This window comes from Myxocyprinus asiaticus, chromosome 42 (genome assembly GCF_019703515.2).
Source record: "Myxocyprinus asiaticus isolate MX2 ecotype Aquarium Trade chromosome 42, UBuf_Myxa_2, whole genome shotgun sequence".
NCBI lineage: Eukaryota > Metazoa > Chordata > Actinopteri > Cypriniformes > Catostomidae > Myxocyprinus > Myxocyprinus asiaticus.
Window position 1 is genome coordinate 5,127,366 of NC_059385.1, and position 24,861 is coordinate 5,152,226.

Below are 24,861 nucleotides of genomic sequence, written 5' to 3' on the forward strand. Positions count from 1 at the left end.
ACTTCCTAGCACCATCTAGCGCTCTGTGCATCTGTCAAGCACTAGGAAGTGTAATCGAGCTTGAAATCATGATCTTGCCTAGAGACTGCAATGGCAAAATGTACAGTGAAAAAGGAGTTATATTTTGGTCTGTTCTCACCCAAAACCGATTAACCAATATCGCATCTGAAGACATGAATTAAACCACTGGAGTCGTACAGATTATTTTTATGCTGCACTGATGTGCTTTTTGGAGCTTCAAAGTTTTGTTTACCATTCACTTGCATTGTACGGACCTACAGAGCTGTGATATTTTTTCTAAAAGTCATTGTTTGTGTTCTGCAGACGAAAGAAAGTCATTCACATCTGGGATGACATGAGGTTGAGTAAATTATGAGAGAATTTTCCTTTTTGAGTGAACTTTTCCTTTAAATCTAGAGACGACACGTTAGATTACTGGGGTCTTTTCTTTTTTTAAGTCTCAATTTGCTCTCCAAATGGTACTAGAAGAAACAATTAAGATAGGTGTACTTTTTCTTATCCCAGCTTAATATGTAGAGACAAATACAAGTAAGCCATTCACAGAGATTACACAATTTTCAAGAGATTCATAATTTTTTCTCTCCAATGGGTAGATTTTGTCAGATTTTATGTGCAAAATGATTATCAGTGCAGCATAAATGTCCTAATTCTGTCAGAGCCCTTTTGAAATAAAAGCCTTTAATAAAATCAGGACACATCTGTGTTAAAAAAGATTGAATGTATTTATTTATTTATTTTTAACATTTCTTTAGAGAAATCAGTTAAATGTTTTCCTTCATCTCCAAAATGAAGTATTCATTATCATCAGCAGAGAACATTTCACATATACTTCAAAATAAATACATCATTTTGTCTCTGCTGTAGTAGGACGTCACTTGCAGGGGAAAAAATACTACTTTATAACCTGCACTACAAACTGCTCTAAGTACAAAGACTTAAAAATGACAGCAGGCAGTATGGGCCACAAACACACACAGACAGCGCCACCACGAACCCTTTATTTAGGAACAAAGGGTTTTAAGTATTTCAGGGTTAGACTTTTCCAAAAGTCACGTTATTGAGGTGAAAGAACAGTGTGCAAACTGTTTCATTTGCTTTTACTCTCACATTGTCACATAACACTTAGGCTTTGTTCAGACAGGCACCAAAAATCTGATTTTGTGTCGAAACTGAATCAGATTTATGTGCCGTGTTAACAAAGTCCTGTACGTTCATACATACGCACGTTTGTGAATGGTATAATGAGGACCCCACCACTGCAAGTGCATATGTGTTGAAACACATGTTGGAAAACCACAGCAACTTCTACTGGCCGACCCATTTCTGCAATGATACTTCCTGTTTCACTGCCCCTCCCAAGACCCCCTCTCTCTCTCTCGGCTCATGAAAGTTCCTTTCCTCTGGAGGTTGGGGAGGTGGGGAAAGTGGAATTGTCAGGAGCTATTTACATCACTTCCTCTAAGCACTGGAGCAATATGGGATGTGTCTGCGAGTCTCTTCATATGGACACCTCATATTCCCTCGTGTCCTGTAAAACAGAACCACAAGAGACACCCTGGAAATTACATCTGGCAATGTGTGATCATAATGCAAAAATGTAAAAATACAGAGGGGTGCAAAAGTCTGAGTCTATATTGAACATCTGATTTAACCCTCCAATTGCATTCCGGTCATTTTTGACCCTATTGCATTCCGGTCATTTTTGACCCGGGAGAGGTAAATGATAATTTTTAAATACCAGATAGTTTTTAATATGGAAACCAAACTTTGTGACTTTGTTGAAACTATCAAAACACACATAATACAATTTTTTCAGATTTGTTTTGTTTCGCTGTAATGAATGGATTGAATGTAAAAAATTGCAATAATGATGAAGAAATTCAGAATGGATTATTTTGTGACAGTATTTTAGAGATTCTTACCCCTCCGGTCTCATAGAGAGGGTTGTCAAACTCTGTTTCCACAGTGATCTGGTTGTAGGGATGTGGGTACATCAGAGGCAGTCTCAGGTTTGAATGGTAACGACACCTAAAAACAGAGAAGAACTTTTGACAAGGGTTCAAACACAGCATCTGCGGTCTCATTTCACCAATGGACACAATCGTTTCCAAACTATGCATATCATCACACTCTTCATTAAGAAATCGGTCTTATTTACAAGATTAAAACACAGTAGCACTAAGGAGGGCACAAGGCAAATCTAGGGAGGCAATGCCTCGTTTAGCCCCCACCAGACTCCACCATGTTAGTTCACACAGGTAACAAAAATGCAAGATGCAAAATCAATTTCAAGATGGCTGAACTCATAAAAACTTAGTCAACTGTTGAAGTACAGTTTGACGTTATGACCTATAGATGGTGCAGTCTGTTGGCCGCGCTCTTTTTTAGTTATTAAATAGTTTAATTTACCTGCATGAGTGGTCTTGTTACCTTAGTTTTTGAAGTAGCGTATGATACCTGTGCATTCCAGTGTCTATATTGCTCACCTTGTGATATATATGTAGGTTCCTCCTAGTAAGAAAGACACTAACAGCACCAGTATAAATATAGCTAGAGCCATGCTCCCTCCATCAAAAGAGGAGTCCGCCGCGGCCTCAGCCACTAGACAAGATATAAAGATGATATATGGCAATAACCATATTCCATTTTAATCTGTTTATCCAGTAAAAAAATAAATAAAAAAAAAACATCAAACCTGTGATAATTTCTCGCTGATCGCAACATATATTATAGGGTAGTGACTTTACAATCTATGGTTATTTAAAATCAGACCAAAACAATAAAACTTACCCTCTAATGTGTGATGGCTCGAGCACTCGTGATTGGCTGAAAATATCAGAAAATAAATATTCTTCAATATCTAATATGATTAATATACTGTAAGAACAGTCATAAAAATTGCATTTGTTTACTATTTAGTACTGCCTTGAGGAATGTATATAAAAAAAGAAATGGGAAAGTAAACACACAGTATTCTTTTTTAACAGGATAATATGTGTAATTTCAATTATTACAGTATATATTATTGTTTTATGTAATATAATGCATGAAAATATCTGTTGTAATGCAGCTTCTTTAGCACAGTACAAATGCTGTGTTCGCATCATGTCGGAATTACTGTAATTGTGATACTGTAATGAGATTCTACTCGGAGCCGTTCACATCCTGGGACCGCGAATGTTATTCGTTTCTATGACAACACTCATAACACCCAAAACGGCTTTGCTGTTAATGACAGCAAAATATTTATAATCACATGTATTAATTTACCTCTATATGTTGTTGCAAAATGTTTAAGAACAAAGAAAGCATTCTGATTGGTCAATGGCGCCATCTAGTGGGCTGATATCTCTGAGTAACAACCGCACATCCACATATCCGCTCATCCATGTATTGCGAGTCATCTTTACTGCTTATCAGATCACTGTGGATCTCTACAAGTAAGCTAATACAATAATTTCAATTCAAATCAATGTTTCATGTCCATTTATTTATTTATTTTGCAAGTATTCTTGTAATAAGATGTATAATGAGGAGTCAAATGGTCATTATTTACAAAATAAGACAGACAGAACTCAGATTTCAGCTGTTCAGCGATTTATTTCTTCTCACGTAGTAACATAATTTCAATGTAAATCATTATTTAATATCCATTTATTTATTTATTTGGTTAGTAGCCAAGTAATAAGTGGGATAATGTACAGTCGGTTGTTATCTGCTTGGAATCTGGTATATACGGTAATTCTGAACATAACATGATACTGCAAGGGGTGTGTAAACTTATGAGCAGAACTATTAGTAACAGTGTTTGCAAGCTAATTTTCTCCAAATACCATACATCTACTCTTACCTCTGCAAAGTGGTAATGGACCACTCCAAAAAGAGGGATTTCCTAGAATGCACTTGATGGCCATTTCACCAATGAGCTCATAGCCTTGGTAGCACATGAAGGTTAGAGATTCTCCTGGCAGGTAAAGCCTTTTTGACAAGATCTGATAGCCACTGTCAGGAAGTCCAGGATTCTCACAGGATACAGACTCTTCCGCTAATATACAGAAAAACAAATAAAATTAAGAAGAATTGGGCTGGTATTTAAGTACTTAAAAATTGGTGTTTAGAGTATGTAATAGTACAAGTTTAACGAAATAACCATCCTTAATGTATTTCAGATGAAAACCTTATGGCAACTCACAGACACAATGTGGCAAGCGAGATGTCCAAACTGGGGTGCCGGGCTCACGGCCATAGCAAGTAAGTGTGGCGCCACCCTGCAGGATGAATCCGGGAATGCAGCTATATTGGATGGTGGTGCCAACCAGAAGTTTGGGATCAGAAAGAGTGCGTGTGGAGTGTTCCACATGGCCAGGGTCTGTGCAGTACATAACTAATAAATAAAAGGAAGAGAAAAAGACAAAACTGAGAAAGACAACAAGGTATGCTAGCAATGCCAAGATAATGGGTTCGATTCCAATGGAATGAATGGACTGATAAAATGTATAGCTTGAATGCACTGTAAGTCACTTGGGATAAAAGTGTCTAGCAAATGCATATATGCAAATGTAAAATAGATTTAAATGCATATATAACGCACTCTTCTCACAGAAGGGGGGCTGGGTGCTCCAGTTCAGGTCAGCCTGACAGGTCAGAGTTTCACTGCCCACAAGGTCATATCCCGGGTCACACTGATACGTGATGTGAGCTCCACGGACGGTTGCTGCATGAGAAGTGGTCTTCCAACCGTTCTGGATCTCAGGTAGGTCCAGACATGAGTCGTTGTGAGACACCTCTGAGAAAATGATGCAGAACAGATTTCAACATTTAAAAAAAAAATTTTTTTTTTAAATGGCCACTTTAATTTATAACACTAGTGGAGATAGTATGGGGAGACCCAGAGTGATGTTTTATAGTAATGTTTCAAAGAAGAAACAACTTTATCTCAGGTGTGACAAGATGTCCAGAAAATCTTCAGGGCATGCGGGCCAAGCCAGAACATTTAGTCAACAAAAAGCTTCTATCAACAGATATCGTGTAATAGTAAGCCTATAATATTTTTTTCACTGTATAAATAAAATCTGTGTTTATAGCTTTAATTTTTTTTTCATGAGAAATATTTCCACCTAGCAGGAAATTAAAAAAATAAATAAAATAAAATAAAAAATACAGGTAAATTGAGAAAAAAAAAAATTAACTAAAAAGTGCTTTCAGAATTGGACTACAACCGAGAGAGCAAATCAGACTGATACTAAACATTTTATTGTACAATAACAGAAAAGTTTTTTATAGATGTAACGATTTAAACTTTTGCTTTTTCAAATCAAATGTTTTCTTGACCAAATTAACGAATAGAACTTTTCTGTTTCTCTGAACTCACACTTGTCATTCGTCCATGATTTTAGTTCTTTAACCTTCCCATTCTGTCAAAGTAATGGACAATGATAATTTTTTTTCCTCAGCTTCTGAAAACAACTAAAAAACACTTGACTCCTGCACGAGACACTGTTAAAACAATGAGACGTGGGGCAATGTTCATCTATTGCAAGTTTACATGGGAAATAAAAAAAACAAAAAAAAAAACAGAGCGAACAGATGCAAAACATATTCAGTGTGAACAGCCCCTTAGACAACTGACAACCTGAATTCATTTTCAAGCTCTACACTCTTACGCTGCAACTGTATAGCAGGCCTATTCAACAGGTGGCCCGCGGGCCAAATCCGGCCCGTTCAAAATTTTCAGTGGCCCACAGGCCGCCTGTTGTATAGTCCTGCTGTATAGTACGAGTATAGAGCTTGTTGAAAATGTATTCACATATCATATATCAGATAAATTGGTCTTGGAAGAATTTGATGAGAATTGTTCAAGTTCATACTGAAATCTCTGACTTTTGATTGTAGACTTGCAAAGTGGCAAATGTGAGCACAGATAGAGACACTGTTGAGATCTCTTCTGTAACTCTAGAGCAGACACATGTGAAAATCCTGGGGTCCTTTTCTCATGACAACAAAATAAGAAGCAGGAGAAGCAAAAGTCTCCATTTACTCTCCATTTAGTCCCATTGCTGTCTAGGAGAAAATTTTTTAGATATTAAAGAGATGTCATTTGTTTTTCTTTCCTATTGGAAGGAGGTGGGATTAGGATTGGGAAATGATGGGAGCCTAAAATCAAACATACATCGCCTGCATGACCATGACAGTTCAATGTGTTCAAGCTAATGTGCTAATGCTAACTGCAAGGCCACAGCTCCAACTATTTCATTTTTTTCCCCTTGAGATTTCAGACCTTGTAGTTGGCCAAAAAAAAAAAAAAAAAAAAAAAAAACTAAAATGATCTGGGGAATTGACTTTTTTATGTAAAGGCATCAGTCTTCCAGTTTTTTATCAGATCAGTTATTCCTAACATGGCCTGCATGTTCACATACAAATTTAGCGCTGTGCTAATGGGGTTTCTTTAGATTCCACATTAAAGGTGCACTCAGTAACTTTTGTCTTTGTGTCATCTTGGACTTATACTGACACCTAAAGGCTTGGATGCAGCATCATTTAAAATCACTCGTTTTCAGTTTCAGATGCCATTGTAGATATATATTATTCACAATCAGCCATGATTACTTTAATCAATGAAAGTGTCAAATAACAGGATGGTTACTGAGATTAAGTGAGTAGTATTTGGCTGGTCGTGTGATTTGAACATGGCAGCCCCCATTTGCAGACCCTCTCCATGTAGAATAAAACAGCTTTCATAAGATTACTGATGTGACTGGAGTCTTCATTTTAATGTGAGTGGTAAAGATTTCCTATGTAAACTGCAAAATTACAATTCATGTCTTTAGGAGTTAAACCTTTTTAATGAGGAAAAAATTACAGAGTGCACCTTTAACAACTCATTTGAAAATAATATCTTAAACCAGTCTAAGTTGGTTTGCTGTTCTTCAAGATGGTCTTAGCTAGTTTAAGCTGGTCTCCTAGCTGTGGACAAGCTGGTGCTTAGCTGGTTTAGATGGTTGGAAAGCTACACTCCCGGACTGACCAGCTAAACCCAAAAACCAGCCAACTGACCAGCTTTACCAGGCTGGGAGACCAGATTAGATCAGCTAACCAGCTTAGGCTTTTTTTTAGAAGGATAGGTTTACAAACAGTTTGATAATAAGCAAATCAGCCTCCATTGTGAACTCAAAGGTTGTCACTGACCTGTATTCAGTAGGAGACTTAATCATTAACTGTTACTGTACATACATTTAAAAAGAGTATCTGTTCTTATTAGCTCAAACTATTACAGGTGATTGCATGTATAACATATGTGTGAGAATGTATCCTATGGGAGTGAGAGAGATACTGAAACTTAATGCGAGTGAAGAAGGGCAGCCAGGAGAAAAGGATTATGGGAGATTTTTATGAGCTGAAAATACTTTTAAAAAAAAAGAAAAAAGAAAAAAAGCATTGATTAAAATGCATGCTGACCGTTTGAGAAGATAATGGATTGGTTGAAGTATTTAAAAAGAAATGTGCTCTCTTTGTATCTATAATACTCAGTCTAGATACTGAAAGTTTCAGAATAAAGTATGTCTCTAAAAGTCAAGGGGAAAAGTAAAAGTGATATGTCTACAGTGACGGACTAGCCTTGCTTGACTTTTGATTATCAGCATATAAAGTCTGGTCTACATTATAGCTAAGTCTGGACAAGAACCACCCACTTTGGTAGGAAGAGGCCATCTGACTGCCATGTAAAGTGACCAACCACAGATTTTTTTTTGTACACGATGTTCAGGGGCAGGGAAATCTGGAATCATACATAACTGTGAGGACAAACTGGAATATACAGGTGTGCTCAAAGATACACTATATTGCCAAAAGTATTCGCTCATCTGTCTTTAGACGCATATGAACTTAAGTGACATCCCATTCTTAATCCATAGTGTTTAATATGACGTCGGCCCACCCTTTGCAGCTATAACAGCTTCAACTCTTCTGGGAAGGCTTTCCACAAGGTTTAGGAGTGTGTTTATGGGAATTTTTGACCATTCTTCCAGAAGCACATTTGTGAGGTCAGACACTGATGTTGGACGAGAAGGCCTGGCTCGCAGTCTTCGCTCTAATTCATCCCAAAGGTGCTCTATCGGGTTGAGGTCAGGACTCTGTGCAGGCCAGTCAAGTTGTTCCACACCAAACTCGCTCATCCATGTCTTTATGGACCTTGCTTTGTGCACTGGTGTGCAGTCATGTTGGAACAGGAAGGGGCCATCCCCAAACTGTTCCCACAAAGTTGGGAGCATGGAATTGTCCAAAATCTCTTGGTATGCTGAAGCATTCAGAGTTCCTTTCACTGGAACTAAGGGGCCAAGCCCAGCTCCTGAAAAACAACCCCACACCATAATCCCCCCTCCACCAAACTTCACAGTTGGCACAATGCAGTCAGACAAGTACCGTTCTCCTGGCAACCGCCAAACCCAGACTCGTCCATCAGATTGCCAGATGGAGAAGCGTGATTCGTCACTCCAGAGAACGCGTCTCCACTGCTCTAGAGTCCAGTGGCGGCGTGCTTTACACCACTGCATCTGAAGCTTTGCATTGCACTTGGTGATGTATGGCTTGGATGCAGCTGCTCGGCCATGGAAACCCATTCCATGAAGCTCTCTACGCACTGTTCTTGAGCTAATCTGAAGGCCACATGAACTTTGGAGGTCTGTAGGGATTGACTCTGCAGAAAGTTGGCGACCTCTGCGCACTATGCGCCTCAGCATCCGCTGACCCCGCTCTGTCATTTTACGTGGTCTACCACTTCGTGGCTGAGTTGCTGTCATTCCCAATCGCTTCCACTTTGTTATAATACCACTGACAGTTGACTGTGGAATATTTAGTAGCGAGGAAATTTCACGACTGGACTTGTTGCACAGGTGGCATCCTATCACAGTACCACGCTGGAATTCACTGAGCTCCTGAGAGCGGCCCATTCTTTCACAAATGTTTGTAGAAGCAGTCTGCATGCCTAGGTGCTTCATTCTATACACCTGTGGCCATTGAAGTGATTGGAACACCTGAATTCAATTATTTGGATGGGTGAGCGAATACTTTTGGCAATATAGTGTATCTCATTTAATTGTCTCAAACCAAAGCTCTTGAATATTTTTCAAATACTCTGTAACACAAACCTTAAAACTTTGGCAAATCCAGCAACTAGTTCCCAAAACATACTGTACGCAAGTACAGGAAGCAAACACTCAATTCTCTTTGTCGTTGTGTTCCGAAATGTGTCAGAACTAGGAATTGTCGCTATTATACAGTTTCTCTATTAAGCGCGTATATAAATGTCATGGCTAATTTAGCCCTAAGAATCTATGGTTAAAAACCATGAAATGTTTTATGTACATGTGGCAAAAATATTATATATATGCAGGTCCATATTAATGCACAGGCTTACCGGGGCTTAAGCAGCAGCGGGGGCCCTGAACTCACAGGGGGGCCCAGATGTGGCATCCTCCACTGTATTCTCCCCGTCTGCATTCTTGGGAAGGCACGCATGTTCAGTCCAGGTGTCGTGGGCTGAACATGAACTTTCACTACATGTGAAACTGGGGCTTAACACGAACTCCAAATTATCACAGAGGAATGAGTCACAGACTCATATCCACCGAAAAAGTGGCTTAAATCGTCTGTTTAGGAGCATTTGTATGACAGAGGGTTACTGAAGACGATGGATGACAGAAGTCGCATAAAGGTTCACATCCTACAAATGGGACAGGATGTTCCAACTTCTACTAATCGTCCAACAACCACATAGAGAATTTTATATTTTTTAGCTGTGGTTCTTGTCCAGATTTAGCAATAATGTAGACCAGACTTTATGCTGATAATCAAAAGTCACGCGAGACCAGTCCGTCACAGACTGTAGACATATTTCACTTCCCATTTCCACTTTATTTTCAAAGACAGGCTTTTTTTGTAAAGTTTAAGCATGCTGAAAGCGCACGGTGCATTTGCATCTAGTTGCTATAAGCATGGTAAACTTTGAGAGGTTGCGAATTAAATCATCCTAATTTTTTAAAGCACTGCTTGTGAACAAAATTACCGCATTCAACAATCAATTTTAACTAGGTGGGGCCTGGGTAGCTCAGCGTGTATTGATGCTGACTACCACCCCTAGAGTCGCGAGTTCGAATCCAGGGCATGCTGAGTGACTCCAGCCAGGTCTCCTAAGCAACCAAATTGGCCCGGTTGCTAGGGAGGGTAGAGTCACATGGGGTAATCTCCTCGTAGTCACTATAATGTGTGGTTCTTGCTCTCGGTGGGGCGCGTGGTGAGTTGTAAATGGATGCCGCAGAGAATAGCCTGCACTCAACAAGCCACATGATAAGATGCGCGGATTGACGGTCTCAGACGCGGAGGCAACTGAGATTCATCCTCCGCCACCCGGATTGAGGCGAGTCACTACACCACCATAGGACTTAGAGCGCATTGGGAATTGGGCATTCCAAATTGGGGAGAAAAGGGGATAAAAAAATAAAAAAATAAAGTCATTGCCTGACAATTGCTTGCTATAAGCAATGTTTCCGTTATTATGCATATTTGTGAGGTGTTGTGGACAGATTAAAGGACAGTATTTTTATGGGGCGTCTTACAGACAATGAATTGCTTTAATAAACTGTTGCAGAAGAAAAGAACTGCTGGATGCTATGAACTACATCTTGCACACCCACAATAATCTTACATTTATGTACTTTTGGAGGGACTTCAGGCACTCTGGTTACATTGAGGTGCATCATTCTGCAACCAGGGAATCAGATAAGTGGTGTTATGTATGTTGGAGCATCTCTTATTATATACCTCCTATTATTTGTTGTGTAATTATCAGTTTTCCTATTGTATGGCTGTGCTTATGGTATGTGATATGATATGGCTTTTTTGTCTCAATGCCTGTTGCATAATAAGAAAATTTGCAAAGAATTGTAAAACCGGTTCACCGACAAAAACCCCCCACTGTGGCATCCCTAGTCAGAACACAACTCATCACATCACATCATTTTCTGTGTGCCAATCTATGTCGCAAGCCTTTCAAACTACTCTTTTGACCGTGACCCCATACAGATGCATTCGAGGCATACACACTACAACTGCGAAACTCTTTTAGTATAGCCATGGCAGGCGCATGTGCAGACAATGCACACAAATGTGTATTGTCTGCGTGCAGGCCAGTTTTTCTAGACACGTGGACAACACTGTGTGCGAAATGTAGTGGCACGCTGAAAAATCAACTATACTTTGGTTTTAAGGTGGCACTATAGTGGGCATTAGCATAAACTGTCTTCTCCTTCTCTTTCAGGTCAACTCCTGTCATGGCAGAACAACAGTTTGAAGAGAATCTTTCAAGGTTATAGCTATCTACACGACTCATAATAAAAACTACGCAACATGGTTTACGATTTTTAGAAAGTTTTGCCATTTTTCTGTGCGATATGCATCGGCATACCGTCTGAGGCTGAGACTAGTGATGGACAACTGTTAAAAACAAGACAGAAACAAACAAAACAAATGTGTCTTTACCCATGTAGTTGATGATGAATCCTTCTCCTTTCCCGAAGACCAGACCAGCTGGATCAGAGTGGAACGTGATGGTGAGGTCAGGAGTTGAGGAGGACATCTTGAACGGGCTAGTGCCCCCCACAAACTGTCCCAGAATACGTGTTGTGACCTCATCACCATCCAGAATGGTTAGCATATCACTGTCGCTCAGATTCAATCTAATGAGAAAGAGAAGAGTGGGTGAGGTTTGGGGGGAAATGAGAAAATGCACGAGCCATCCATGCAGTTTTGGTGAGTCATAGCATTCAGCAGCTCTGTGGGTTTCATTCGATATGAGCAGCCGCTTGATACGCAGCCACGAGCAGACCTGACTGTTGTTGTTATCAGCACAGAATGTTCCAAAAGAACTTACAGCTGTATGTCCAGCAGGATGCGTTTGTCCTCGCCGACGTGAATTCTCCAGCTGCAGTCCTCGCCCTCCCCATACCATTCAGGCCAGTTCGGGGACAGAATGACGCCGCTAGGGCCAGACAGGTCACCGCCACAGAGAGCTGCAGAGAGAGGAGAGGGTATCTCACATTTGATCTAACATTTAACACAAGTCATATATCCATCCAGGGTGTGAATTTAATTGATGCTCACAATTGGAAAATGGCAGAAACTTTGTGAGCAAAGCAGTGTTTTCATCCCTTGTGTTTAAGATAACAAAATCGTCACTTCTGGGGAAATTGGCACAAAATAGAAATTAAAATAGAAGTTGAAGCCACTGTGGCTCTTTTATTAAATGTAATGAATTGCTTGGGGTTTAGAGCATGCCAACAAAATGCTCTGATGAACTTGATGCTTGCTAGCATTCAACGACAGATGCCATGTGTCTGGGAGCAAAAGTGTGTTGTAGCCAATAATTTTGATGACAGGCTTTGTGTCTGGACTTTCAGAATAAATAGAGCAACCTTTCAGATCCCATGCAATGATTTTGATGATTTTCTTTGAGCGAATTATATATTCACATGGCTTGTTTAGACAAAGTCACATGAATTTTATGATGCACGTCTACAGTATATTTCTGTCTTTTTCTCGAATAAAAAATTTATCCACCTCAAGCATTTTTATGCTCATTTTGGAGATTTTGTTTGCATCTTAGTGTTTCTATCCAGCATTTCTTATGCATTATCCTCGTGCGACCCCGCGTCCACATGTGTGGACGTTGCATTTTGTCTTCACTATAAGCAATGCATAATTTAAATTAATTTAAACTGACTGAATACTGTTTGCAAGACTCTACACTGCCATTTAAGGGTTAAACTTTTGGCGCACTGTGTCTCGTGACACAACAGCATGACGTAGATTTCCGTGAAGTGCTTCTACTGGCGCAGCGCCAAAAATAGTGTCTCTGGAAAGAAACCTCTTAACGTTTTTTTCCATTGAAACATGTTTGGTTGTAAAGAGTAGTGTCTCTAGTTTTGTTTGATATGCCGCTTTAAAAAAAAATCTTAATTTTTCACGTGTCAGCGTGCTGATTAACATGAAGTCCACATATGTGGAAAATGGGACCTTATTTCCTCACAAGTTGAAAAATCATGTTAAGTTATTTTGAATAACTTTCAACATTAACACATCTGTGGGCCAATGTTGCTTTCAGAGGCTTTATATGGAGTTAGGATGAGACCAGTGCAGACAGACAGCACACTGGAGGTTATGTCATTCACTAAATAGGGAGCAAGGGGACAACCTTTAGCTCTCTATGCAGCTAAGTGCATTCACTCCTAAAATCCAACCAAATTTTCAGTTTCAGGCTGCAGATGATGTTTGGACCACTAAACATGTTGGGCAAACATGGGACAATCATAATCAGTACATAGATTTTTTTACATGGTTGGCAGTGATTGGATGATTCTGGCCATTACTTTGAATAAGAATGATTTATTCAGCTTTTCAAATCAGCTGTAATGTAAAAATTCGCCTAAAATCCAAGAGGGGAAACCCAGCTACAGTTATAATATTGTCCATTTGTGTCCAAAACTTCACCTGAATCAATGCACTTCAATGGTCAATAGTGACTAGATAGGCCAAGAATTGAATATTATGAAATATATCAAAGGTTAAAAAACATTATGGGCCATTTTTTGCCCCTACGTTTCAAATATTTGGGGCATTTTTGTCTATTTCGGTAGCACTTTTGCCCTGGCTTATTTTTCATGTTGGTGTGTATACAGTGATGACACATGGGTGCCAATAGTTCACATCACAATTTGTATCCTGTTACACTCCTTATATCCTGAAAGCTAGTGTACATTTACTGCATTTGTGCTGCTTACAAAAAAGTGCTGCAATACTGTGGTACAGTGATGCTATCAGATGGTAATACCGTGGTACTTTGATATATAAACCATGGTACTGAGAAATTACCATATTCGTGTACTGATATTTACATGGTACACATAGGTACTTCAAAGAATACAATGGTACAGCCGAAGAACAACAACATTAAAGTACCATGATGACTTGACCCCTGATTTGTATTATATTACATTAGATCACTGGATTAAATTCCATAGTATTGTTTTTTCCATCTTTGTATCTAGAACCATTGTCAAAAGAGAAAAGTAGTGAAAATTCAAACAGTAAGAATTCTTCTCTGAACTGTGCAATGCACATCTGGTTGTGAAACTCCAGGCATCAGTTTGCTGTGTTAATTGCCGTATTAATTGCACGTGACAAGATAACAAGCATTTGTAACACTGTGTAGGTTGACCAATGTTATAGTCAGCTGTTATCTGTGGCAACCTGTTTCAGTCACAGAAAAGCTCATTTATGCAGCTAAAGATGTATTAGAACAAGGTTAAATATAGGGCAACAACTAAAATCAAGACTAATGTGATGATTAGGCCTGCTTGTGAGTATATTCTATCAGCCTTGAAGCAAAACGAATAATTCTTCAATATTAACGTACCATTAAAATACTATGCCATTACCATGCCATAATTAGATCTGCTAATCACAAGAAACATCTGCCAATCATCAGACAATTATTGTTAAAAAATGCTAAATGTTATTTTGTAGTGATGTGTAAAGTATCATGTAACATGTAGGCTAATATCACTGATCATCATCATACCTTTGCACAGGGGCTCTGTGTCATTCCAGTAGGGATCTCGAGTGTTGATGCACTCAATGACGGGCGGGCCCTGCTCCAGCGAGTGGCCCGGGTCACAGGTGAACTGCACGACTGTCCCCACGCCATAGGTTGGGTCTGTTGTGCTGAAATTCCCATTTTGGATGTACGGCTCGTAGCAGTGGCCCTTTTCAAATGCTAAATGCGAAACATTAGAGCAAGTTATGTAGTATTATTCAGAACCGGTTCCATTTGTTTTTTTTAAAATACAGCTACTGAAAGATTTTTGGTTCGTTAACGGATCTCGAACATGCTTTTTCACTGATGTAGATGGAACACCGGACTGAAATACTCTGACAGTGTTTGCTGTGCTAGCATTCAGCGGCACAACACCACTACTAAATCAGCAGCGTGAAACATCCATCACGACCAGGGTAGTCTGATTCCCGAACAAATGACTCTTATGATATAATTCTTCCTCAAAAGTAATAGAACTGTTCAGGAACCTGAATCATATTTGTTAAATTCATTATGATTCCCATCCCTACTTAAGCCACACTTAAAAATGAGTGAACGTTATTTCATTAGATAACAAAACATCAAACCAAGTGGCATTTATTTTAAAGAAAGATAGCAAAAGCATACTGTTCAAACAAAACATTTCACAAAAAGAAGAGTTAGGTTTTAAATGATAAAACAATTGATTTATTGTTTAAGATTTCTGGTTGTTGAACATCAGTGGATTAACAGTCATTGTACAAAAGTTCTGAGAAAAAAATAAATTTTGTTATCTAATGCAATTACTTATTGGAGCCACTGTACATTCAATTTGAAATGTCTACCTAACATGTTTTGTGTCAATAACAATGATGTCACCTACCCTCATAGCGGATGTTGAAGCCAGAGTTGTGGTTGTTTGGCCGTTCTGTTATAAACTGGACCCGAACTGCCGGGCCCTCGCTGATCACTCCCTCAAATGGGATTGGACCACCATGGCCTGAATCAAACAGAACCACCGAACCAGCATCGAGACCGCTCCATAAGACAAGCCTTAAGCATGGGAGGAGGGGGGGGGGGTGTTAAAAGCATGTTAAAAGCATGCAAAATACAGAAATATATACACACATATATACTGACCGGTCTGTCGGACCTAACACCATTCTTTCCAGATGCAAGTGCAGCCTCTGGCCATTAGGGGCCTCCAGGGACCAAAAGCAGCTGCGATCCAGAGTACTGTTAGAGCCCGAATGGGGTGAGGGGGACAACACCCGGCCTACCATGGCGTTTTTTATGACACCTCCACACAAAGCTTAAAAAGAACGTAAACAGTCGTAAATAGTCAGTGGGGTCTTTAATATACAGTTTACATATATAACTACAAATTATTACTAATAATAGATTTTTACTAGGGCTATCAATCGATTAACAATTTTAACCACATTAATGACATGATGTGCCAATTAATTATTTGAATTAATTGTAATTAATCATATATATTAATATTTACAAAAAATCCATTACAATATTACAATTCAGGTCATTCAAATACATTACATCATATGGTGGCGACCGACAAGTAAAGAATTTAGACTTTAAAAAAGTGGCTCAAAAGTCAAAATATTGTTTGTTTTATTTCCGTATTATTGAACATAACCCTATTATTGGACTACTTCTGTCTAAGCTAAAGTATTTTTAACTGTTGGTCTATGTACTCATGCATCAGAGGGATGCTTCTGGAGTGTCTCACTTCCCAGATAGCAACAGAGTTTGGGCCAAATCTGGCTTACATTTGGTACTTCTAGTTTGGTACTGGCAGTAGAATTGTAACGCCTTTGTGTGTGATAGCGTGTGTGTAATGTGTGTAATAATACTATCAATCTCCACTTCCACATTATTCTACTTTTGTTTCTGGCGATTCTCATTCTTCGCGCATGTCACTACCTACTGGGCAGGGACGAGAATTTAATAAAAAATTACTTAAAAATTGATCTGTTTCTCACCCACATATATCATATCACTTCTGAAGATATGGATTTAACCACTCGAGACATATGGATTACTTTTATGCTGCCATTATGTGCTTTTGGAGCTTCAAAGTTTTGGTCACCATTCACTTGCATTGAATGGACCAACAGAGCTGAGATATTCTTTTAAAATCTTCGTTTGTGTTCTGCAGAAGAAAGAAAGTCATACACATCTGGAATGGCATGAGGGTGAGTAAATGATAAGAGAATTTTCATCTTTGGGTGAAATATCCCTTTACTATAATGCAATGGGATTTTTTCACCTGTTTTATTGTCCATCAGGTGAATTTTGTATATCTGATTGCTGAGAAAAGTAAAAGTACACCTCTCCTCAACAAACCACATGATCTGAGGTTATCAATCAATGCCTATAGCACAAACATTACGAGATGAGTTATGCGCAAAAAATGTAATACTTGTTCGAATCTGTTTGTGTGTATCTGTCTCTCACCTCTGCAGCTGGGCTCATGCTGGCTCCACACAGGAAGTGATGCATTGACACAGGTGATTGTGGCATCTCCCTGCAGGTGGTATCCCATGTGGCACTGGAAATGGGCCGTACCTCCAGGATGCAGGTCTTTCACAGACACCTCGCCAAAATGAGGCCGTCTTGGTAGGGCGCAACTCAGCCGGAAAACTGGACAAAAAAAAGACAGTGTCTGATTCTTAACTTCCGGGAATATTTATGTGTAGATCAAATATTTAAATAGTTTAATATACAAATATATTGGTGGTAGTTTCTTGTTGATATTAGCACAAAAGGAACCAGCTTAATCAGTTATGAGTGAAATGAACATTAAATCCACTGAAGACACTGATTTAAACAAATTGTACACAAGAGAGAATAAGACAGACTCAAATGGGCCTTAGAAATGAGTCCTTGAGTCAATCTATGAGTGCATTAGTCAGTTAATGGAAATGGTGTAAGCTATCAGTTATATAACTGAGCAAATTAACCAAATGGGAAATTATTCATTTAAAAGTTCAGAGGCAAAGATTGTAAAACAACTCATTACAAGTTAAATATGAGCATCTGTAGTGCAGAGACTGCCAGATGAGGGATGGTTTTAACATTTACACAAGCACCCGTGGGACTTACAGCCATATTATTATATAAACATTAGACTTTTATGTAAAAGAGCAATTATCTTTTCTAATCCTCAGCAGCACTTTTTAGTTTTTCAGCAGGTATTTCAGTAGTGCATGATACACTGTTTAATACAAGACTGTAACAACCATAGACAATAAGGGGGACACTTCCCCTCCAATTTTCAAATTAGTGATTGATCAATATGGTTCGATCAATATTTGGTTACATCCTTGGTTTATTGCAGGGGGTTTCAAACTTTTAAGTGCCAAGCATCCCCAAATATGGTGATCCCTTCGCAATGGACTCCCTTCCTAAAAAATCTATCAGAAATACATTTTCATGTAGGGGTGTTTCTTCAGCTTTGGGCACTTTTTGCGCTGTGAACTTTTAGAAAGTAAAGTCTCATTAAAACATTTTTCACACTCAATATTTATTTTTTTTTTTTTTATTTGTCTGCTAACAATGTTCAACTGTGTATGTACATGCATCTCAGGAGATCATCAAAATTCCCACGGTGATAGAAATGACATTTTTTAATGTTTTTGAAATAAAATGACCGACATATTTGTCTTGCTACGCCTAATTTCATGTATTCTAGATATACATAATTTACTTTTTTAGTGTAATTTGGAAAAATTGCAGCTCTTTTCAAAATGACGGCCAATAAAAATATTCTGCTCACAAGTGATATTTACTTTACTTATTCACGTGTCTCATATTTTATCTCAAGAATGCTTTTCATTGACATTTTTGTCAACTTGGTTAACAAATACAGTAACTTTTGCTAAATTGTTTGCAAAAAACTGTGGGACATTCATCATTTTGTAAAAAATTAATAGAAATCACTTTCACACAATAAATATTAAAATAGTTTATGTTTTATGTTATCTCTTTAAGATGATAGTTTTGTCACAGTCTGGCCTGACTGTGCCTCCTCTGACAGTCAGTTTGTCTTGTCTGAGTGTTTTCCTGTGTCTCTCTCCCTTTTGTGTTTTGCAGGTGCCATGTGGAGAACACCAGCTCCGTTATCATGACAACTCCACGTTCTCCAGTTAACTCATCATTGGCAGCACCTGCTCCCTATCAACCCATTCCTTCTTAAGCTCCCCTTGCGTTGAGTTCTTTGTCGAATCATTTGTTAATGTTTGTCTCCAGTTGGTTGGTTCCTGTCAGCGCTCCCGACCACGGAGGCCGTTCCCCAGTTGCTGCCAGCGCTCCCGACCATGGCGGCCGCCGCGTAGCCTGTCCAGTTCTCTACAGCCGCCGCACAGTTTGTCCAGTCCCCTGTGCCCAGCACTTAGCCTGATCACTTCCCAGCAGTCGCTGCTCCATCTTTCCTGTCCCCAGTGGCCGTTGACAAGTCTGTCCAGTCACCAGTGGCCACTATCCAGTCTGCTAAGCTTCCTACGGCCACCAAAGACCAGCTTGCTCTGCCCCCTGTGGAAGCCACTGACCTCGTCCCTGCCCTGTGGCTGCCTGACCTGGGCCTCCTCCCTGGCCTCCGGACCTGGCCCCCTTCCTCAAGCCTTCTCCCAGGCAGCTGGACCCTGCCCCCTTTCTTAAGCCTTCTCCCTGGTTTCCCCTACCCTCCCTCCCTGGGCTGGTACTTCTGGGGCCTCCCACCCCATCTTAGTCTTTGTGTCTATCAGTATTGTTTGGTCTTGTCTTCTGTTTATGTTCCCCTTTTTTGGGGGGGGTGGGGGGTGTAGTGTCAGGATCCTGTCTCTTTGTCAGTCAGGTTTATTGGTGACAGGATCCTGACATCCATGTTCTGTGCTTGTGTTGAGCACATGGCTCAGTGTTTATCTCCTGGCCATGTGCTCTCTGCCTTTGTTTTTGTCTCCGTGGGTGCACATGGCTTCGGTTTCCTTGCCGTGTACTCTTCTGTCTGTTTTCTGTTTCAAGTTCAGAGCATGGTGTCTGGATCCTGACTTTCCTGTCTAGTTCTGTTTTGGTTCTGGTGTCGGGATCCGGACACTCATGCTCCATGTCTTGTCTGTCTTCCCACCCTCCCTCCCTTGGTTGGTTCCCTCCTGTTTCGAGGTGTCTGTTTTGGATGCCAGGAGGCGTCTGTCAGGGGAGGGGTGCTGTCACAGTCTTGCCTCCTGACAGTCAGTTTGTCTTGTCTGAGCGTTTTCCTGTGTCTGTTTTGTCTCTCACCCTCTTGTGTTTTGCAGGTGCCACGTGGAGAACGCCAGCTCTGTTATCCGGACAAGAGCTCATTCTCCAATTAACTCATCTGCGGCACCTGCTCCCTATCAACCTCCTTCCTCCTGAAGCTCCCCTTGTGTTGATTCCTTTGTCAAATCATTTGTTTAATGTCTGTCTCCAGTCGGTTGGTTCCTGTCTGCTTCATGTATTATCGGTCGGTTTTTGTTGTTGAGTTTTCAAGTTTATCATTCTGTTTTTTCCCCCACACGGGTGATTGGTTTATTTTTGTTTTTGTTAAATAAAGCCCACATAATTGCCTTCCTGCATTTGGGTCCTGCCTTGCTCTCATATTCATGACAGTTTTAAACATTATTTTTTAATGGATTTTCATAGTTTAATATTGAAAGTCTGGGTCTGGAAAAAGGTTAAAAAGGAAGATCTAAACAAAGGCATTTAAAAAACAAAGTATAAAAAATAGACGATAAAGTCCTGGTAAAAAAAGTTTCCAATTTAGTTTTAATGAGACCTTCATACAACAAAAAGAAAAGTTAAAATTTGCCAAAACAAATTATTACACTGTTATATGTAAAAAGTATTGTTTATGGCATATCTTTATCCACAAAATATTAGTTTCTTTCAACCCAATAGAAGAATATTAAAGAAACATTTTAAATTCAGCCAAAATGTATTTAAATAGCATGTTTCACAATAAATATTTTTCCAAAGCAGCTTGAGAATTATTTTGCTTTAGAACCAGTGACACTTTGCAAAGTCTTTTATTGTTCTCAGATTTTTTGAAGACCCCTTTCACCCCCTTATGACCCTCTGGGGGGTCACAGACCTCAGTTTGAAAACCCCTGATTTAATGCATAATGGCTTGTTTCGAAAAAGGACTCACTTTGGTAATGTAACTGGAACATGCCGACGCCCCCCTCTGGAGATGACTGGTAGAAAACAGAGATTGTATTGGTTGGACTTCGGATCACCTGACCTTCCACCAGAAGCGTCTGATTGGCCAGTACGAGCAAGGCGCCGCCTTCATCAACCCCTCTGATTGACAGCTGCTCACTCTCTGACAGATTTACATTTTTTACCTACAACGATACCAATACACTATAACGTACTTCAAAGAATAGCATGGTACGTGTAAAAAATAAAAAAGATTAAATAAAAAACTGCATGTGAATGGTAATAACATGGTGCTGTTTGGTACTTTCAGTTAGTGTAATGTATGTCAGAGATATACTTCTGTTTGATAATTCACTGCATTGAATTATGATTAAACTATAATATACAGTAATATACATGAGCACTAGATGGTACTGCGGTATCAAAGCAATGTGCCAGGTTAAAAAAAAAAATACGTTAATTTAACAGCAATTGTTGCATAATGCTGATTACCACAGAAGATAATTTTGACTCCTCAAAAATGCAGTTACATTAATGGAAGTAAATCAGAGGGGCCAGTCCATAAACATTACGTTTCAAAAGTATAGCTATAATACGTAAACATTACACACGTTAACATGATTTTAGTTTGCTAAAATTGCTTACAGGGTTTATAGCATTGCACTGTCACGGCAACGTTGTGAATAAAGTTGAAATATTGGATAAAACTTTACTCTAATAAGGTTAGTTAGCCATTTTATCTTTGTGGCTACTATATATTTTTGAAATAATGTGTATATTAACGTTCATGAACTGGCACAATCACTTCCATTATAAGTGCCTTACTGTAGCCACATTTTTTATTGTATTTTTTTAATGAATGAGGGACAAATCAAAATTATATTTTGTAATCAATATTATGCCACAAATTACTGAGCATAAATTGTATCGTAATTCGCTGAATTGAATTACGATGGTTAAATTACATGGTAATATTCTAAGATACATCAAAGAATACCATTGGACATTTCCAAAAAACATGGTATTACTATAGTATCATGCCAAAAGCAGTGGTAATACCATGTTGTTTTTTGGAACCTGATGCCATAGATCATTAATATACTTATTTTCCATAAATCACTGAAATGAATTGAATTATGATATAATTATAGATATAATATACATAGACACTGTATTTGAAAACTGGACATTCTCCTTTAAAACATGTCACAGCCAGCACAGATTATCCAATCCATATCTCATCACATATGGGAGGACAGTGTATGTATACATACTAAATTAATAGGAAGTGTTTTAATCCCTTGAGAGGGATATTTAACACACACTCACAGCAGGCCTTTGGCTGTGGATTAGAGTGGTAATTAGAGATTATATCGTGGGGTGAATTATCCACAGAGGGAGAGCAGACGTGGACATGGGATTACAGGAGGCTGCGTGTGGGCACTGCAACAGTATGGCTCCAGCAATCCCCTGTCTCTATCATTAACATCTGACTTTGTGATTTGGGCTCTCTGGGAAAACACTGCTGTTGGTCCAAAGTGCAGAACTCCAGTAATTAGATTGGTGAAATGACAGAACCTGCCACTAGAGGGCATGTTGGACTGAGCGCAGGGTTGTCAAGCACATTCACCTGTATCTGAGGGTGCCCGGGAAATGTGCTAGGCACAGGGGAAACGGAATTTCATTGCAGAAAAAAAGCTTGTTAGGCAGCAGATTGCATTTCCAGATAACTCCCTTGGAGCCACATGCTGTGTTTGGTGTTCTGCAACAGGTTATTTGTTAAATTACACAGTCTGTTAGCATATCAGTTTAACAGATTCATGCATTTACAGATGCTCATTCAGTAAAGAAAGTCTAGCGCAGTTGGTCATAATTTGAGGGCAGTAAAATATCCCTGACGGAAGCTATTTGTATTGTAAACTCATATTTCAAGATCCAATTAATTTGCTTGACGAGTGCAGTTTTATTTCTTGTGCTGATGTGCTTCCTATTGAAACAGAAAGTTTGGGTTGGATATATCGAAGAGCTTGTCCTTGATTTTAACATAATGATAATTTAAAAAAAAAAATGATAGCCAACATGCTTTAATTACATCACAACCATGAACCATGATCTGCTACTTGCTAATCGGTTTCAGGTGGTATTAGGGGGAGGGGCATTCTCATTCTAGAGAGCATTTGATTGGACAAAAATCAGTGTAGTGCAAGATGAGTCATCAGTATTTTTGGTCTGTTTTCCCAGAAGAGACAGATTGGAAATTTTAAATGCAGGGGTGTAAAGTAATTTAGTAAAAATACTTAAGTATTATTTTTGGGGATTTGTAATTTCCTCAAGTGCAATTTAAACGGAATACATGTACTTTTACTTAATTACATTTCCAAAGAAAAAATTGTACTTTTTACTCCTTACAATTTTATTTAAACATGAAAAGTACTAATTAAATATTTGCAGTTAATTTTCTTTTGTCTTATTGGTCTAAAGCTGCCTTTTCACTGCAAACAACAAATGAAAGACCAGAGGTCAGTCATTTCAAATGGAGTGTCGCACAGCAGCAGTGTGGAGTTCCGACCATCTGCAGAAGCGGAATTTCGGATCTGATTTGAGCTTTGGATACGTTGAAATATTTGTGCGACTAGACCGTATGTGACCGCCCAACTGAATGTGATGTATTCATTCAAAATTATGAGCATGCAGTGAGAAACACTGATGGTTTATTCTAAATGCCTGCTACTTCTACAGACTGGACAGTTATGAAGTCAAAAATGATAATTCACATCTGCTCAACAGCCAGGTTTGGTAGCAAACCTCAGAAAACAATTCACAAAACCAATAACATTATTAACTTTCTTCAAACCTTATTTTGATTTCTTTTTTTATCTTTCTCTATGTCTCAACGGGCTGGGTGCTCTGACATTGCAATTCGTGAGTGCCTTCTCACATACAACGAACATTGCGTGACTGTGGCAATGTTTTTGCAAAATAAAATTCTGTGGTTCATTACACATCTCAGGGCAGTTCCGAAGTGAAATGTCCACTATGTGGCCCTAAAAGCGAGTCAAATGTTCTCCCAAACAGATGAGGTTTTTAAGGTTAATGTTCTATCAAGATTTAAACCAACAAAACCTACCTCCCTACCCTAAACCTTAAACCTAAACCTAACCGATAGTGTCATAAAAAGCAAATGTGAGATGATAAACTAGATTTCTGAAGCAACCACATAATTTTGTGGTGCTTCTATGACACTTTCAACTCACGTGTCGACGTGCTCTTCAGGACTCATACAGTGGTGGCCAAAAATATTGGCACCCTTGGTAAATATGATCAAAGAAAATATAAAATATATCTTTATTGTTTATCCTTTTGATCTTTCATTCAAAATATTCACAAAAATATATCCTCTAATGGATATCAAACAATTGCAAACACAACACAAGTTTTACCAAAAAAAAAACAATATTTTTGTCAAATATATGAGTGGCACAATTATTGGCACCCCTAGAAATTCCTATGAGTAAAATATATCTGAAGTATATTCCCATTCATATTTTACATTTTTTTTTTTTTTTTTTTTTGTACACCTGGGTGACTAGGAACATGAAATTGTTCAGCCATGACTTCCTGTTCCAGAGGGGTATAAATATGAAGTAACACACAAGCCAAATTCCCTTAGTCATCTATCACAATGTGTAAGATCAAAGAATAAAGTTATGATGTGCGGCAAAAGGTTGTTGAGCTTCACAAAATGGAAAATGGCTATAAGAAAATAGCTAAAGCATTACAAATACCCATTTCCACCATCAGGGCAATAATTAAGAAGTTCAAATCAACTGGAGATGTTAAGAATCGACCTGGAAGAGGATGCGTGTCTGTACTGTCTCCAAGCACGGTAAGAAGGATGGTTCGAGTGGCCAAAAATTCTCCAAGGATCACAGTTGGAGAATTGCAAAAATTAGTTGTGTCTTGGGGTCAGAAAGTCTCCAAAACTACAATCAGACATCACCTACATCACAACAAGATGTTTGGAAGGGTTTCAAGAAAAA

The 24,861-nt window shown here is 39.0% G+C and overlaps 1 protein-coding gene across 3 annotated transcripts in view; it reads right to left on the reverse strand.

Moving 5' to 3' along the window:
* Positions 1-724: 724 nt before the first annotated feature.
* Positions 725-24,861, reverse strand: part of LOC127432568 (seizure 6-like protein) — a 62,348-nt gene continuing 38,211 nt past the window's right edge. For 2 of the 3 annotated variants that reach the window (XM_051683806.1, XM_051683809.1), the window contains exons 4-17: positions 20,811-21,006; positions 17,123-17,308; positions 15,785-15,956; positions 15,528-15,697; positions 14,651-14,845; positions 11,945-12,083; positions 11,554-11,750; positions 4,613-4,807; positions 4,214-4,405; positions 3,872-4,066; positions 2,812-2,847; positions 2,508-2,622; positions 1,944-2,049; positions 725-1,549 (exon numbers count right to left, since the gene is read on the reverse strand). In XM_051683806.1, the coding sequence (XP_051539766.1) occupies positions 1,520-1,549; positions 1,944-2,049; positions 2,508-2,622; positions 2,812-2,847; positions 3,872-4,066; positions 4,214-4,405; positions 4,613-4,807; positions 11,554-11,750; positions 11,945-12,083; positions 14,651-14,845; positions 15,528-15,697; positions 15,785-15,956; positions 17,123-17,308; positions 20,811-21,006 (2,124 nt within the window). In that variant the 3' untranslated portion in view covers positions 725-1,519. The remainder of the gene's footprint in view (positions 1,550-1,943; positions 2,050-2,507; positions 2,623-2,811; positions 2,848-3,871; positions 4,067-4,213; positions 4,406-4,612; positions 4,808-11,553; positions 11,751-11,944; positions 12,084-14,650; positions 14,846-15,527; positions 15,698-15,784; positions 15,957-17,122; positions 17,309-20,810; positions 21,007-24,861) is intronic. The other variant, XM_051683807.1, reaches the window with a different exon arrangement.